At 38.0% G+C, this 15,947-nt stretch overlaps 1 protein-coding gene across 3 annotated transcripts in view; it reads left to right on the top strand.

Moving 5' to 3' along the window:
• The window catches only part of SEMA5A (semaphorin 5A), a 304,442-nt gene that overhangs the window by 80,093 nt on the left and 208,402 nt on the right, over window positions 1-15,947 (top strand). For all 3 annotated transcript variants that reach the window (XM_085307061.1, XM_085307059.1, XM_085307060.1), the window contains exon 3: window positions 6,876-7,074. In XM_085307061.1, coding sequence (XP_085163187.1) covers window positions 6,942-7,074 — 133 coding nt within the window. In that variant the 5' untranslated portion in view covers window positions 6,876-6,941. The remainder of the gene's footprint in view (window positions 1-6,875; window positions 7,075-15,947) is intronic.

Genomic DNA, 15,947 nt, shown 5'->3' with positions numbered 1-15,947 from the left:
GTGCTTGGAGGTGGAGCGGGCGGAGAAGGAGCTTTGGTGGCAGCAGTGCTGTAGCCGCCAGCCTCATCTCGGGGTTGAGCACGCTGAGGTGCGCTTTGAGCTATTGCGCTGATCGAATTGTGTATCTGAGCGAGGTGCAAATTGTTTTTCCAAAGCTATATATTAAATTTGGGATTTATCTCAAAGTAATTACATTTTAAAGAGGTACAGTTTTTAATCTGTATTTAACAGGAACACAGGATTAATCACTGTAGTAAGAATGACTGTTTTTTCATAGCAAGTATAAATGCATTCTGGTATTTATTCAGCTTGTGTACATATATTATTAGAAAAGGGGTGACTAAAAAAAATCACAGCTCGTCTGTGAGAAAAGTGAAATGTAAATGTTTTTGTTACCCAACATTTGCATTTTCCTCTGGAGAGGAAAGAAATATTTCTATTTTAGATGGAAGTGGCCCCCTCGCCGCGTTCCAGCCAGGTCTCGTGGCGTGTCCTTAGTGTGGTTGCCAGCGGTGGGAATTGAGACTGTAGGCCTCTCCTGAGAACTTGGCTATGTTTGGTAGCCACCCACGTGTGGTAAGAGATCCTGTCTTCCTTGAAAATTCTGTTTTTGGAGAGTCTTAGCCCTCTTCACYTCCACCTTGGAAAGGTATCAGCTGGGTAGGAGTGATGATAGTGCCTTTTATAGCTTCTGGTCTCTAGCAGTCCTCCGCTCAATTGGTTTATATAAACTTGAGTTCGGCTTAAGAAATGGAGTTGCTATGAAAAAATAGTTGAGCGACATCCTTGGGGCGTCCGTGTGTTCCCGTTCCGTATTGGCGTGGCTGCTGGTGCTTGGTGTTGGGACTTGCAGGCGTGCTTGTCAGGACTGCAAGCAAGCGCTGTGGGCTTTTGGCTAAAGACGAAACAAGAGCCCCCTGTCTGCTGCATTGCTTTAAAGGATCAATAGCGGCAAGTAAGTGTTGTATTCTTTACACAGAGCTGTGAAAAGGTACTGCTAGCAGTACAGTAGACAAAGTGTTTGTAAGAAAATTGATAAGATTAAAGATGAGATAATTATAGGTAATTATTTKATAGTGTGCCCACTGATAATATGGAACAACTTATTTGTTCTGATTCATGATTCTGTTCTAATGCAACAGCACGATGTCTAGTCTATATCATTTGTTACACAATTACTTTTTTGTTTCACGCTCATGCACAAAGATGCGTGTTGTTCAGAGCTGCTACTTGGTATGAGTAAAATTTTATCAAACTGGTGTGTCTTACAACCTGAACTTTTTGCAAGTAGCTGGTTTTGGGAATATGACAAAATATATTAGTGCGTACTGCAGCCTTATTAAATGTGGATGCATACTGTTTGTTAATGGCTAGCTTAATTTCAGAAAGAAGCATGCCATCTGCCATTATGTAAGCATGTACAACCCTGAGAGTTGCCTCTTTGTGTCTGAATGTTGTTCCTTCTTGGTTAGTCAGGCGTCAAATACTTAATTAGCCTGTTTCATTCGAAAAAGTTTTTCATTTTGAAGGTAGAAGAGCTAAATAAGTGATGAAAGATAATCCAAAGGGAGGTGCCAGGCAATGGGTGGCTGCAAAGAGGATTCTCTAGGAGAGTAAACTTCAAATCTTGCTTTTTCTACCTGTGGCTCGTTCTTTTGATGTGGAACAGAGGACAAAGGGAAAGAGAAATGAATCTCCCATGGCAGATGCAGCCACAGCATCCACTGGAGTGGACACATTAATGCACACGGAAAGAAACCCCAGGCCCACGTGTGAGAAATGTAACCGGGACCATTCCAGGCATCTTCTAACCATACTAAACTCCTCTGTTTGCAGCTCATTTTGGCACAAGTTCACTTGGTCATTCAGTGGAAATTGCTGTTAAACCACTGCTTACAGCATCAACAAAGATAATTATTTGAAATCATTGCTGCTGGATGGCTACAGTTCATATGGCAACTTTTTTTTTTTTTTTTTTTTTTTTTAGAGCAGTTTATTTAAATAATTGAAAAGAAGCCATTGTAGTTTTATGTTCACAGGTAAACTGTAATTCAAAGGATATGGTTTTTTAACTGACTTAGAAATATTTATAGCCTGATTATTCCATTTTGAATGTACTACTTCAGCACTTGGAGAAAATAATCTCCAATGAATCTACTTGGACCTCCCAATCACACTTACATGCTTTGTATACTTAGCTGTTAATTTCTTTTCTTTTTTCTTTTTCTCAATTAAATTAGAAAACCTTGAATGAGATCTTTTCCAAATGCTTGTATAAATATTACTTTCATGGAAATAATACTGTTACCTAATGGGCTTCGTTCACATTTCTTCTAGGCAAATTGGATCCAAAAAAGTAAATGAGTGAAAGAGGAAGCACGCAAGTCCCTTAGCATATAGAAATAAAATAATAAAGCTGAATCTGTATTAAAAATATGTTAAATTCTATATTTTTTTTTCTTTTTGCATATTCAGGTAACTTTACAGATTTGTAACTTGTCAGACATCTGATAAAAATTTGTTCTGGAAAAGCTATACAAATAATACAGTACTTAAAAAAAACTCCTAAAAAGCACAGCAGTAGTTTAACAGATTGTCAGTATTACTCTTACTGTTCTGTTCCTGAGAGAGAGATTTGTATATGGAAATTATACAAGGAAACTAACCTAAACTTTTTTTTCTTTAATATTTTCTTGGCTTTTAAGTCTTATGCCTCAGGCTAAGCATGGCTTCCTAGCATAAGAGTCTTAGTAAGGAGAAAGGGTGAATTCAGGAGGGACCCTTATGCCTACTTGAAGACTTCTGAATTTCAGGAGCCTTGTTTCAGAGCTGCATGGGTGCACTGAGTTCAGGTGCTGTCTGCACAAGCTCTTTCTTACCACCAGTRCTTCAGGAAGGGAGGGAACTTGGGCAGAAGTTTTAGTCAAGGATGAAGAGAGAAATCTCTTCCTGCAAATTCTGTGGGGGGAAAAAAGGTACTTTTCTGGATGTCTGACTGTGCTGGGGTATGTGTCTGTGAGCACAGATAGTTGGAGGGTAAGCGTGTGTGTGTGTTTCTGTAGTTGGTTGGTTGTTTTTTTTTTTCTCTAGGAATTTATTAGTTGCAATCTCCAGACTTCTTTCTCCTTCTGTGCATACCATACAGTAATGAAGTGTTTAGTATGTTTAGTTCCTCCTAGCTGCTCAGCTGACTTAAAACTTTTCCTTTCCTTATTAGAGAATATGTGATGAGGTTTCTACCTGTTAACTTGATTTACTGTTCTGTGGTTTAGTTAGGGACTCTGCTCTGCCTAATTGCAAGTGAGCTTCTACTGGCAATTATCCACAACRTGTATGCACATTTAAACAGGTTGAGGGAGAAAGATCAGCTACTTGTTGCTTTTTTTTTCTTTGAGATATATTATCAGGAAGTGCCTTCACATCCTTTTTCCTCTCTCCTTCAAAGTCTAGTCTTCTCTCTGGACRGAGAGATTTACTGCCTCCATTTTTACCATGCAAGATACAAGGAGAGGGAGAAGTGATACAGCTGGGTTTAAAAGTTCTTTGACACCCAAATTCCCCTACAGCRTGATGAAACACCTAAACAACTTGTTTCTCACCAGCAGTGACAGCTAAGTAACCTCTCCTTCCTGAGCATGCTGTTTGGATTTAGTGGTTTAGTACTGAGAAAAGGTATTTTTCTGAAGACGTTCGTTTCTTCAGTTGTTGACCGAGTTCTCCTGCACACAGGGGCAGATGTGGAGAAATCCGCTTGTAATGCATGTGGTATGCAAGACATCAAACTTATGAACATTTATATCTGAGCACTTACTAATATCATGAGTAGCCCCATTAAAGTCAATARTCTTTTTGTAATGGAAACCAAGGCATCTATAAATATGCACAGATTTAGTACCTGGGTGAAAATATAAAAATAAATAGTCTTTTTTTTTCTCCCCTGGAGGGGTCTCTGTTTTTATTGTATTCTTGGTAGAGATATTTCTTGAGATTTGTCTGGGATATAGCAGCTTGTCTAGGTGATGCTTCATTTACAGTCAGGGAAACAGAGAAGGCTGAGCTCACAGAACAAATATTTAATTTCATTTCTGTTCAGTTTCCTTCCAGTATATTCAAATATTTSTGTGTCTTTCTCAGACTTTACAAGTTAAAAGAAATAAATTTCTATTTCTTYGGTGTAAATGCACTGTATTCCTAAGTGTTGGAATAGCCCCTACGGCACTACATGCGAGAAAAACAGCTTTTAAGAGTCTGTGATGTGGTATTTGTCCTTCATTATGCATTCTAAATACAGGTAAATAGTCTTAYGGAAACCTGAATTAGAACTACCTGGTGGTAATATACTGGTACTATCTGCAKATTGGTGATATACATTTGTAACAATACAACCTACATAAACTGGTTGAATTTGGATGAGAATGGTGCATAATGTTTGAAATGTCATCCTTGCAGAAAATGAACTGCAGAAATGCTGGAGCAAGAGCTTTATGTCCCTATATACATGAGTGCCCAGAATTTCTATGAGCAGATACTGCCGGCTGTGAGCCACAAGCAATTTGTAGGGACACGTTCACGTTGGAACATGGCATCATAAGATATACTACTTAGAAAGGTAGGAATTTGAATTTAACTGACAAAAAGCATTTCTCCCCTCACCTTTTCTTTGAAACATAAGCAAATTTAGCAAAGAAACTAAATTTGACTATTAAATTTATGTACTACTCAAATGTATGATCTCAATCATCTATTTGTTTTGGCTTAAATTAATGAGGATTAGATGCATCCAGTGGTTAGATGAAGAGCTTATACAGGCAGAAAATATGTAGTGGTAAGAGAGAAGCAGTTCATCTTATGTCTACTTATAGAAAAGTAGCCCAGGTAGCTGCAAAAGTGTGTTACGGAGCGATGTTTTACTGCCCTTGCTGCTTTTTAAGTGTAGTTTTTAAAACGCACTCTTTCTGTGGAGTATTTATTAATTAACAGTCCTTTGTTTTTGTTTAGGATGTTAGCTTTACACAAATAGAAAGTTTCCACCTTATTAAACAGCATAGTGCAATTTGGTGAGATCAAATGTATTAGGAGCCAGTATTGCTGATTATTTTTTCCTGAATGGCTCCATTAATTTTCAGAATGATATTTCTGCTATTACTGAGTTATTTCAAGTCCCCAGTCTTCCTCTCCTAAAAAGCGGCGGTGTCTCATAACAGCATGCTGTCAACAAGCAAGTACATGGACTCGGTCAAGCTGCCTGTAGCAAACTGTTTCGAGTCGCACCATTAGATTGTTACTGCTTGGAATGTTTATTGTGATAAATCTAAGGGGGTTTTATTGGATCTCATATCACTTTGGCACTGTGAACATTCTGCTACTTACAAAATAAGTGTCTGGTTATTGAATGTTTCAGAAAGTTTGGGAGATGAGAGTTCATCAATTTTATTCTGGTACTGAATGAATATGGTTACTATTTTCATGTTTAGTGTCTAGATTTTATTAGAAAGGAGTCTCCAACGTTAGAACTTGGTTGCAGTAGGCAACCTTTCCATCATTCTCAGCAAACAGGTAGGAATTAAGCAAACATCAGAACCACAATGACTCTCACTTCTATAAAAACAAAAATATGTCAAGAGCATTGACGTGAGCTTTTCCTTGTTGCTTCTGGGCTGTATGTGCTTTATGGATAGGCAGCRGATATATGCTGTAAGGCTGTTGTTTTGCCAAAATGAGCAGTAACAGGAAAGGTTAATTCCTGTCCTCCCTTATACTCGCAAGGAGTCAAATACACTACTCTCATCTGTGAGGAAAGTAGAATAAGGCACAGTGGATCCAAGTGAACGTGGAACAGATGTGGTTTGTTGGCATTTTCTGATGCACGCTTTTGTTATATACAGTTCGAGTGGTGATAGTGAAAGCTAAAACTTGGCACTATTCTTTTGATGAGGTCCCTGAAAACGCAGCCTCCAAATACAGACCTAATCAGTGTTACAGAGGGTTTGGGCTCTTGTTGTCAAGTGACAACTCTTGGTGGGGGAAACTACTCCAAGACTTTGGGACCACAATAACAAGCATCATGTGAGGTGATYAAGACCCATGTTCCTCCTGCAGTTTGGGTGGGTGGAACTGGACAGGCCATCAACCTTTTTGATTACCTTCTTAGGTGGAAGCCCACAGGTATTCTTCAGTTATTAGAGAGTTTGAGACAACTAAAGCCCAATTATGTTCTACAGAAAAAGCATTATGTGTCTTCATGCCTCTGTAATGGAAACTGTATGTCTGCTACTATTCTTTGAAGTAAATGGCAAAACTATTCCTGTGAAAGCAGAATTTTGTTTTTCTAGGTGTGTCCTTATTTTTTGGTGTCTTAAGTGGAAGTTGTAGCTTTGGCAAAAATGGCTTAGTCAAAGACAAAACAAGTACTCTGAACAGGTTATATTTTTAGCAACAATTTGTTTATATTGGTTGTATTTTAAAAGTCTTCATTTTTGGGATGAATTTTACTCTAAAAAGGACTATTTCATTAGCTATGTCTTTAAAATAAATAATTAAAAAAAAGCTATGGTGTATTATCTTTCTCCCATCCTCAAGTATGTCACAATTACAAAATGAAACAAACAAAAAAAAAAGAGGGATGAGTAACAATTTTTCAATGCTGCTGGGCAATAAAAAAAATCATTTCCAAAGCGTGTAGCTGATGGTAAATTTTTGAAGTAATTGTGGAAGCGGCTGATAGCAGAATTTTGAGAAGTCAAATTCTACATAGAGAGAAAAATGACTTTTTTTTTCATTTTAAACATAAAGAATTGCTTCTTTTTTTCTTTTTCTTTTTTTTTTTGCTGTAGCAGTTACTCTAGTGATTGTGCAAATTTCTTTGAATTCTCCAGGTGCTTTTCACACATGAGTTCAAGGAGCATTCCTAGTTAAAAGAAGTGATTGCTGTGGAGGACAGCATGACCACCATGAAAGGAAGCTGCCTCCTTGCACTGCTGCTGGCAGGACTTGGGGTATTAGGAATATTGGAGTCAACAACTACAGAAGATACCCTTTGTCACAGAGCTGAGCACCCAGTTATTGCATACAAAGGTATGGAGTAAATGCAAAAAAAATATATTTTCCTCTTCCTAACAAATTTTCTGGAAATAGGCTAAGAACTGTGTAGTCCCATTCCTGGAAACTTCTATTTGTATTGTGAAATAGTATGAAAAAAATTGCATGCAGTGATGTTATATAATCATGTTGACTATATTTCATATAAGTTAAACGTAAATTTACAAAGTTTACTCACAGTCTGGTGCTGAATATGTCAGTTGAAGAGGGATCTTTTTTTTTTTCCCCTGCAATTAAAATACAGAATTAGGATCATACTCTAATGGAATAGCTCAGACTGGAAGGAAATCTCAGGAGGTCATTGAATCCAACCTCCTGCTTAAAGCAGACCTAGCCGTGAGGTCAGACAAGGCTGCTCAGGGCTTTATGCAGTCTGGTCTTGAAAATCTCCACGGATGGAGATTGCGCAACCTGTATGGGCAACCACAGCTTGATTTTTCTCACAGTGGAAAAGTGTTTCTTTTTTTCACCCTAATAGCTAGTCTGAACATCATATTTCAACTTTACCCTGCTGTCTCTTGTCCTGCTGCTGTGTACCACTGTGAAAGTCTTGTTTTCATTTTATTGATAACCTCATAGGTTTTGGAAACTGCTATTAGGTCCTGCTCACAGCCTTCTCTTCTCTCGACTTAGCAAGTCTAATTCCTCCAGACTCGCCTTGTACCTTGCCAGGTGCTCCTGGCATTGGCCTCCTTTTGGCCCTCACTGAACTCACTTCAGTTTATCAACACGTGTCTTGCAGTGGGAGGCCCAATACTGGCTGCAGTATTCTGGAAGCTTCTAGTAATTTTATAATGTCTCCCCTTCATTCTGTTTCTTGAACAGGCCAGGCTCCTGTTAATACAGCCCAGGATGGTGTTGGCCTTCTCTGCTGCAAGACCACTCTCATATTTGCTGTCTGCCAAGACACCCAGGTCCTTTCAGCAGAGGTGCTCCCTAGCCGGTCGGTCTGTGCACTCTGTCACCTCTTCCAGGTCATTGATGAAGATATTAAACAGGACAGATTCCAGGACTGATCCCTGTGATACTCCACTTGTTACCAGTATCTAGGTAGAATACAGCCCAAATTTTTACCTGTCTGGTTGTCCACTTGTACAGAGAGGCTGTAATGTCCTAACTTACATACAAAGTAGCTTAGGAGACGATGTTGAACATCTCGCTAAAGTTGAGATAAATGACATCCACTGCTCTTGTCATCAAAAAAAATCTTGTCATTTTATTACAGAAGGCAATCAAGTTGGCCAGGCATGATTTACCCTTGGTAAATCCTTGATGACTGTTCACAGTCACCACCTTCTTTGTTTGCCCATAAAAGTGTGTTCCAAAAGGACTAACTCCATGGCTTTCTCAGGGACTGAAGTGAGACTGACTGACGTGTAGTTCCCGCATTTGTTTTCTTGCAGTCACTGGGATCTTCCCCAATCTCTGTGACTTTGTGGAGATGGAGAGTGGCCACTTCTCTCAAAATCCATGGATGAAGCCTGATTGGCCCCAGGGATTTGTATGGATTGAGTTTGTGCAAGTCATCCTTGACTCAATAAACTGCTGCTGCTGGTAGTTCTTGAACTCTTGCTCTAAACACGTTGTGAGTGGTCTGGGAGATGTTGTTGGTGAAGACTGAGACAGAGAATGTATTGAGTACCTCAGCCTTATCTGTGACTACTTGCACTCTATCATCTGCCTAATTCAGCAGCWCTCGTGTTTTCCTTGTTCAACTTTTTATTACCCCTGTAGCAATAGAAATTCTTCTTGTTGCCTGTGATGTGCCTTGCAAGTCTCAACTCTAGTTGACTTTTGGCTTATCTTGACACCACTCTTACGTGGTTTGGCAGTGTTTCTAAATTCCTTGATGGTAGCCTGTTCTTCCTTCCAYCTCAGGTATACTATCTTTTTGTATTGCAATTCCATCATGGATTCCTTGTTTAGCCAGGCCAATGTCTTAATAAATGTACTTGTATTTCCAAGTATTGATGCAGAGGGTCCTTCCAATTGGAGGAGGCAGTACATAAAATCTTGAAGTACTTAACTAATCTGAATTTTATTTATTTGAATTGAGGTTTTCCAATTAGTATAGCAACTTAAAAGAGCATTACAGTTTTAAAAAAATTGTGTCTGTGAAAAGAGTAAGCATAATTTTTTATCATAACACACAAAAAGTTGTAAATTAAAGTAGCACAGTTGAATTCTAGCACTTAACTGCTTAAGCATTCACACTTAAGAACTAAGCATTCATTGCATGTTTTTTTTGTGTATGTAACTGTAAAAGCAAATAATTGAGACTCATTACTACAGCAACATGCTGAAAGTTGATTAGAAATAAAATGGTTTATGAATCTGACATTAATTTCATAAATTTCAGCCAGCATTTAGGAAAGTAGCTTGACTTTAGCACAATCCTTCTTTTAAGGCCTTTATTGTTCCCTGTCATATTTAATTTCTAGCGGTGTCCTTCTAGTTATAAGTTAGTTATGCTAAGGCTCATTGGCTTTGGGTTGGAGATAGAGATCGTCTCTGTCATCTTGTTTCAGTTTTATCTTCTGGTGTAGTGACAGATAACATCACAGGTAGAGTTTACAGTAGAGTTTACAACAACAACAACATTTTATTGTAAAGATCCCAAAGGTTTTTTGTATTCTATGTTTGGAATGTAAAGCACACTTTCTTAATATATTATGAGAAGCATAAATATGTAGAAACAACTATTTTCAGACTGGTAATATAAAATTTCTGATAAGATTTTCAATGCCAGACCGTCTCTTGACCTTTGCAATAGAAATCTCATCAATCAGTACATACCCGTGATATGTCTTAGCATTTATGAGCTGATGTATCTTAAAAAAAAAACACTAAAAAATGAACAAAAATACCCCCAAAAGCTTTCACTTAAAAATGCTCTGACAAGCTGTAGCTCATATACAACAGAATAATCTTTAGAGAGCCTTCAGCAAATCTTAAGAAATACAATAGAGGCATAGTTGCAATGCAGTATACAATGTGTGCTAGCTAGATAACATGGCTGATGTAGGCATGCAGCAATTCACTAGTAATTGCAGGGCTGCAAGTTTAGGTAAAATGGAAGAAGATGACAGACAAGGGAAAAGGTGACTAAGACAGAAGCTTTTCTTTGAAGCTCTATGTTAGGAATGGACTACTGGACATTCAGTTGAGGTATCAAAGTCTGAAAAAGAGGTATGTGTGGGAAGAACTACTTGTGAATAAATACTACCATAGGAGTTATATGATGCTGCCATGAAACAATTTTGGCAGAATTCAACCAACCTTCTTCCTGATTACTGTATCCCCCCTGCAGCATTTAATAACTTTGTTAATACCTGCGGGAAAATGACTTGCCATAGCTGTTGGTAACCAGTGCTACTGGAGCAATCAGGGTCCTGAAATCAAGTGTCAATAACTAAGAAGCTTATTAGCTGACTGCTAAACTGATGTCCTGTTCTGTAAACTTATTTTATAATGATACCAGATCTGCCAGTGCTAAATGTTGTGCAGGTTGATGAGCACCAACCAAGTCCATGTATGATTGTTACTGTGTGGTAAGTACTTTTGTGAACTCCAGTGCTAACTTTACAGAGACATCAACTCTTTTGTTTTATTTGTAACTGACTAAAGCCATTTTTTGTAGTTTTGAATATGCCAAAATAGCAATATATTTATTCGATCTCTCTTCCTTTGAGAGGACTATGTGAAGCAGAGTAGAGGAACTATAAATTATTATATGAAACTAATGGAGTGAGAATCTGCTGTAGTGTATGGATGAACAGCTGCAAAAAACTAATAAAAAGCAAAAGTAGTCCCTAGGAGTTGTCATGATGAAATATGGAAAGGGAGCATATCTGTTGAAAGAGCTTGCTTTCTGTCCCACTGCCTATCAAAAACAACTCAGTTGCTTGATGATCCTGTCAAGCTACCTTTTGTAGAAAGGCATACACTATTTCTATTACCAATTTTCTTAACTAAACATTTTTAGCTGAAAGACTCTGATACATCTCCTGGTAGCAAATGGCAAGAATTCCACCCACCAGTTGAGAACCTTTATTCAAATATTCAGTTTTCCAGTCAAAGAGGAAAAGAAATAGAAGTTGCAGAAGCAGGAAAGAGGGGAGATACACACACATTCAATGGATTTCCTGCATGGCCTAAAAATCTCTTTCATTGTATTTGTTTCACATACATGGCAGTAATAATCCTGATGTAATTTGTTCATCTACATAATTTATGTTATGACTATATTGTGAACCTTTTATCCCTCTCAGGAACTAAAACAAATTAGAAAGCCTATTCTAGACATGAACATGTTTCAACTCTAAAATTCTGTCTTAGGTCTTTTCTAGAATTAAAAAAAAGGCACTTTGTCTCAGTGGTAAGCTGGAAATTTCCTTTTCTGGTTGTTTAAAATTGGTGGGAGCTATTAGAGAGATCAAGTTTATATTAAAAAAAGAAAAAAGTGATGGGATGATGTGCAGGGTGATGTGCAGTCCCCRTTTTTTCACTTCTTTCCAAGAAGGTGTCTGCCTCCACACATGCAAGTGTGTTTCCCCACTGAAATTCAGACTTTTTTTTTTTGAAATTTTGTCTACATGTTACCTGTACTGAAGATCCCTCAGATATGTAAGTGAAGAAGTAAATGCAGACTTTGGAGTCAGAGGTTGTAGAACCTGTGCATATTGGAGATTTGGGTACAAGGAAACAAAATCCAGATGACTGAATGGACAGGTAGAGAGACAAACTAAGATTATTGGTCTGTGCATATGTTTGTGTATATTTACAGTGCATAAATAAATATATTTATTATTATATATATTAATTATTTTAAACAAGAGTTTAAGAAGAAAAAGAAATGAAATAAGCTGATCATTAAAGACAGAAAGAAAAAGATAGAGCATTACAATTTTTATTAAATATAATTTCATCTGGTTATGTTTTTATRTCCACAGAGAAATTGAAATGTTAACTGTGTGAAGTGTATTGTGGCTTACTGATGGCCAGCTTGTTCATTTCTTGGAAAAATGTGCCTGCTTAATATACTAAAGGGACGTGTTTAACAAATAGCTAGAAAAGGCTATTGAAATCAAGCTTCCTTTGGGTATGATAAGTGAGGAGTAAATCATATGCAGACAGCATTTGGAAAAATAGCAGGTCTGTGGAAGAAACAAAAACTGTTTATCAAAATATATTCTTATGCAAAAACAAAGTGAAACAGTAGACGAATGCTTGTCAAAATCTTTGTGTGTTTCAAAGCTCTTAGCCTTCCACTCTACAGAAACTCTGTGGTGGATAGAGCTGGTATTTTATTACTGATTAAAAACAAAGAATAAAACCCACGAAAGGAGTTGTAGTGGCACTTTGTTCCCCCCCCCCCCACTCACCTGCTGAGCTTTGAAACTATCAGACCTAAAAGAACTCACAAATTCAGAAGACTTATGATGCAGACAGACCCCTTCCGTTACGTAGAACTGAAGAGACCATACAAGTGCTTAGCACTCTTTTTTTTTTTTTTTTTTTTCAGATTACCATCCCAGTGCAACTGCTAATAGTGCAATTTTCCTGCTTTATTTCAGGCAAACTTAGCTAGGTTACTTCAAACATCTTAAATTAATCAAATGATTTGACTTGGCTTATTTTATGTTGATAGGATAGTAATTACTGACAAGACTGCTCCACTGGTAGAGCAGGGTGTGTGGTGAGAGATGTAGGGTGTGTTGTTGATAGATTTGTGATGTATACTTTAACAATTTTGGGCTTCAGGGTCTCATTTATTAGGAAAAAAAGGTAACAATAAGCTTGAAAAAATTTACCAGCTCCAATTTCAGAGGTGGAATTGTTCATATTGGCTCTCTTGCATTTCAGCTGCATAAAGTCTAATTTATTAGCCTTTCCTATAGCAATAAAAAGCAATTGTGTACTTGACTGAATCTTATTTCATGTTCAGGTTATAGTTGAGATCATCTGCTCTGGGGCAAATCTCATTCTTTTAAACTCTCATAAAGTAAACAGGATTTAAGACAGTGCTATCTCAGCAAAAGAAGAACGGTTGACATAATTTTAGAAACTATGTTTAGTGATATTTTAAATACATATTGTGCTGTGCAGAGGTTAGTTATTGAATAAACATCACAAAAATAGCATGAAATCTCAATCCATTGAAGAAAAAAAAAAACCTAAAAACCTTTCATTTCTACTTGAGGTTAACCATAGGAGAAAAATAGCATAGTTATTTTTTGATTTCGTGGTTCAGGAAACTTACAAAATATATATTCTTAACCTTATTGTCTAACCACCATAGAATTCCCTCACTTGGTGTTTGTCCATGTAATATAGTCAGTACATCTCTCTCCTCATTGTATCATGAGGATTTATATATGGAGCACATACACTTAACATGTGCCAAGAAATAAGTTGTGGGCTGAATGAAAAAGGATACGTGCTGTATGAGCTTGTTTTTGTTTGCATTCTCTATTCTTTCCCCTAGCCTTGTTGCAAACTGCTGTTTAAATTAGTAGTAGTCTACTAAGCTATTCAGTTTTTATTGTCCCTCCCCATCTCCCTCCTTTCCTCTAGTATTCAAAAATACATTTTAAAGACCTCCTGCTAACTTCAGCAGTGGGATTGAGGTGTGCTCCTTTCCACCCCCTATCCTCCTTGGAGGCTTTTCTTTAAATAAAGATGATTCATCGGTGGAGAAGCATTGTTTGCTAGATACTACAGCCTGGGTTTGTCCGGACAACAGGACTGTGAGGTTACTTGCACTGCCCTGCCAGGGACCAGCCCCTCTTAAAGAAGAAATCAATTCCTCCTCCAGTTACGTCTTTTTATATAAATATATATATGGCTGATAACTTCACTATGTGCCTTAGTATATTTGGATCATGGAATTTCATGCTTGTTAGAGAAGAAGCAGAAAGGGCAAAAGGCCGCTGCAGCATTTTGTTATCTACATACAGCAGTCCATTTTTAATGGAGATGGGCATTTTTAGTGAAAGCTTGCAAAAGACAGGTTCCAAACTGCAGTGTGTTAAAGAAACAGCTCAGCCACCAAGAACTAAATCTCTTCAGCAGCTGAGGATCTCTCCTTTTCCAGAACTTCTAATGTGTTTAAAGAGAACATGAAACACACTATTACTTCAAGTTTCTCCATTTTTTTTCTGCTAGACTATATATATGAATATATATATATTTACTTTTTTTTTAAAAAAAAAAGATGTTTAAAGTACTCGACATCCCTTCTTTGGATACCTGTCAGTGTTGGATATGCTACAGGTCAGAGAAGCCATTAATGATGCGTATCCACTGTTTCTAAAGCCTCTGGCATAGCATGAATTATGTTTTGCTAAAGAGTTAAGTTCTTTGTGCATCATCTCCACTTTGGTTCATATAAATTCAGTTCCCCACCCTCTTCAGGGACTGCACTGCAATATATCCAAAGCTAGCTAGTGTCCCCTAAAGTCGGGAGAGCATGTTGATGGCTAAGTTAACACTGGACATAAGTAGAAAGTCTGCACTCTTAACTTGCCTTGACATAACTCACTTGTGTCCATCTCTTCACTGTGCTCCTGCCTATGTGATCCTAATAGCCCTGCGCGAAGAAGGACATATGTTCTTTAGAGCTGGGAAATGGGTGGGCCCTAACGCTGTCTAGTGTAGCAGCACAGCCGGACCAGCCTCTCAAAGCAACAGCAGACGTTCTTCTCTTGCACTAGAGAGTTTATCGTTAGCTTTCACGAGAAACATCTTTAATTCAGTCCTTCCCAGTAACAACTTCTGAAATAACCTGGCCTGTTCATTATCACAGGCAGCAACAATTGCAGTTACTGGCCTTCTGATGCAGGGTCAGTTGATTGTTTTTATACTTGATAGTGACCAATTCCTGCAAAGGCTAGTACTGGTTTTCCTACTGGCTAGTGCAATCCTCCTTTTTTTCCTGTTCTCCATAGCATTTTGACTAGTTTGGGGTGTCTCTTATCCTGTGTGGAGCCTGCTGTCTTGTCAATTGAAGGTAGTCTTTTGTTGACTACTGCATCAGCTGAGATATCTGAGGAAATCCTGGCCCATCCTTTTGCCTTGCCTGGAGCTCTACAGTTTCCAGAAATCATACAAAAGCATTTTTTATTTTTTCCTTTTTCTCCTAGGAGGAATAAAAAAGGAAAAGGTAATTGTAAACTGTAAGACAAGCTATGTGCACGTTTATTTGACACACTTGAGGGGAAACAGAGAAGTGTAGTCAGTGCTGCTTCAAAGTGACATTGAGATGCTTTCTTTCCTGCCTCCTGTGGCAGCACTTGCTCACTGTTGGCAGAACTGTGGGATGCTCAAGAGTAACTCATCTTGTCTGGGTGACTGAAAATGGAGGATACTTAGGTGTTGCATGGCAATTTCTCACRTTTGGGTGAGACTATGCTTTGACTTGTCATAAGGTAACCTCTTTCTACTAGTAGCGCTTGATTCAGRTTTTGTTATGATGACTTTCTGGAAAAAGAGACATTTCTGAGGATTAGGAGTTCACCCTTTCTCAGCCAGCTCCACAGTGCATCCATTGAGTTAGTTAATAACGACAAACACTTGGAACTTCACAGTGTCCTTTACTATAAAAAAACATTCTTAAAAAATTGCTCTCTTGTTGCTTGTRAGGTTGTGGTTTTTTCCCTCCTGCTCCCTCTCCCTCAGGGCTTTTCTTTTTGACTTTGTTTTGTGTGTGTGTATGCATGCACGTGTGTGTGTGCATGTGTTTTGGGGCGCGGAGGTAGGAATATTCCACTTTGAAGTCCTGGCTCCAAACTCTTACCTTATTTACCCTTTTTGTTGCAATGTAACTTTTTTTTTTTTTTTTTTTTTTT

The sequence above is a fragment of the Rhea americana genome, unplaced genomic scaffold (assembly GCF_003343005.1).
Source record: "Rhea americana isolate MKP2758 unplaced genomic scaffold, rheAme1 scaffold_251, whole genome shotgun sequence".
Lineage (NCBI taxonomy): Eukaryota > Metazoa > Chordata > Aves > Rheiformes > Rheidae > Rhea > Rhea americana.
The sequence above is the reverse complement of the archived record's forward strand: the minus strand, read 5'-3'. Positions and strand labels throughout refer to the sequence as shown.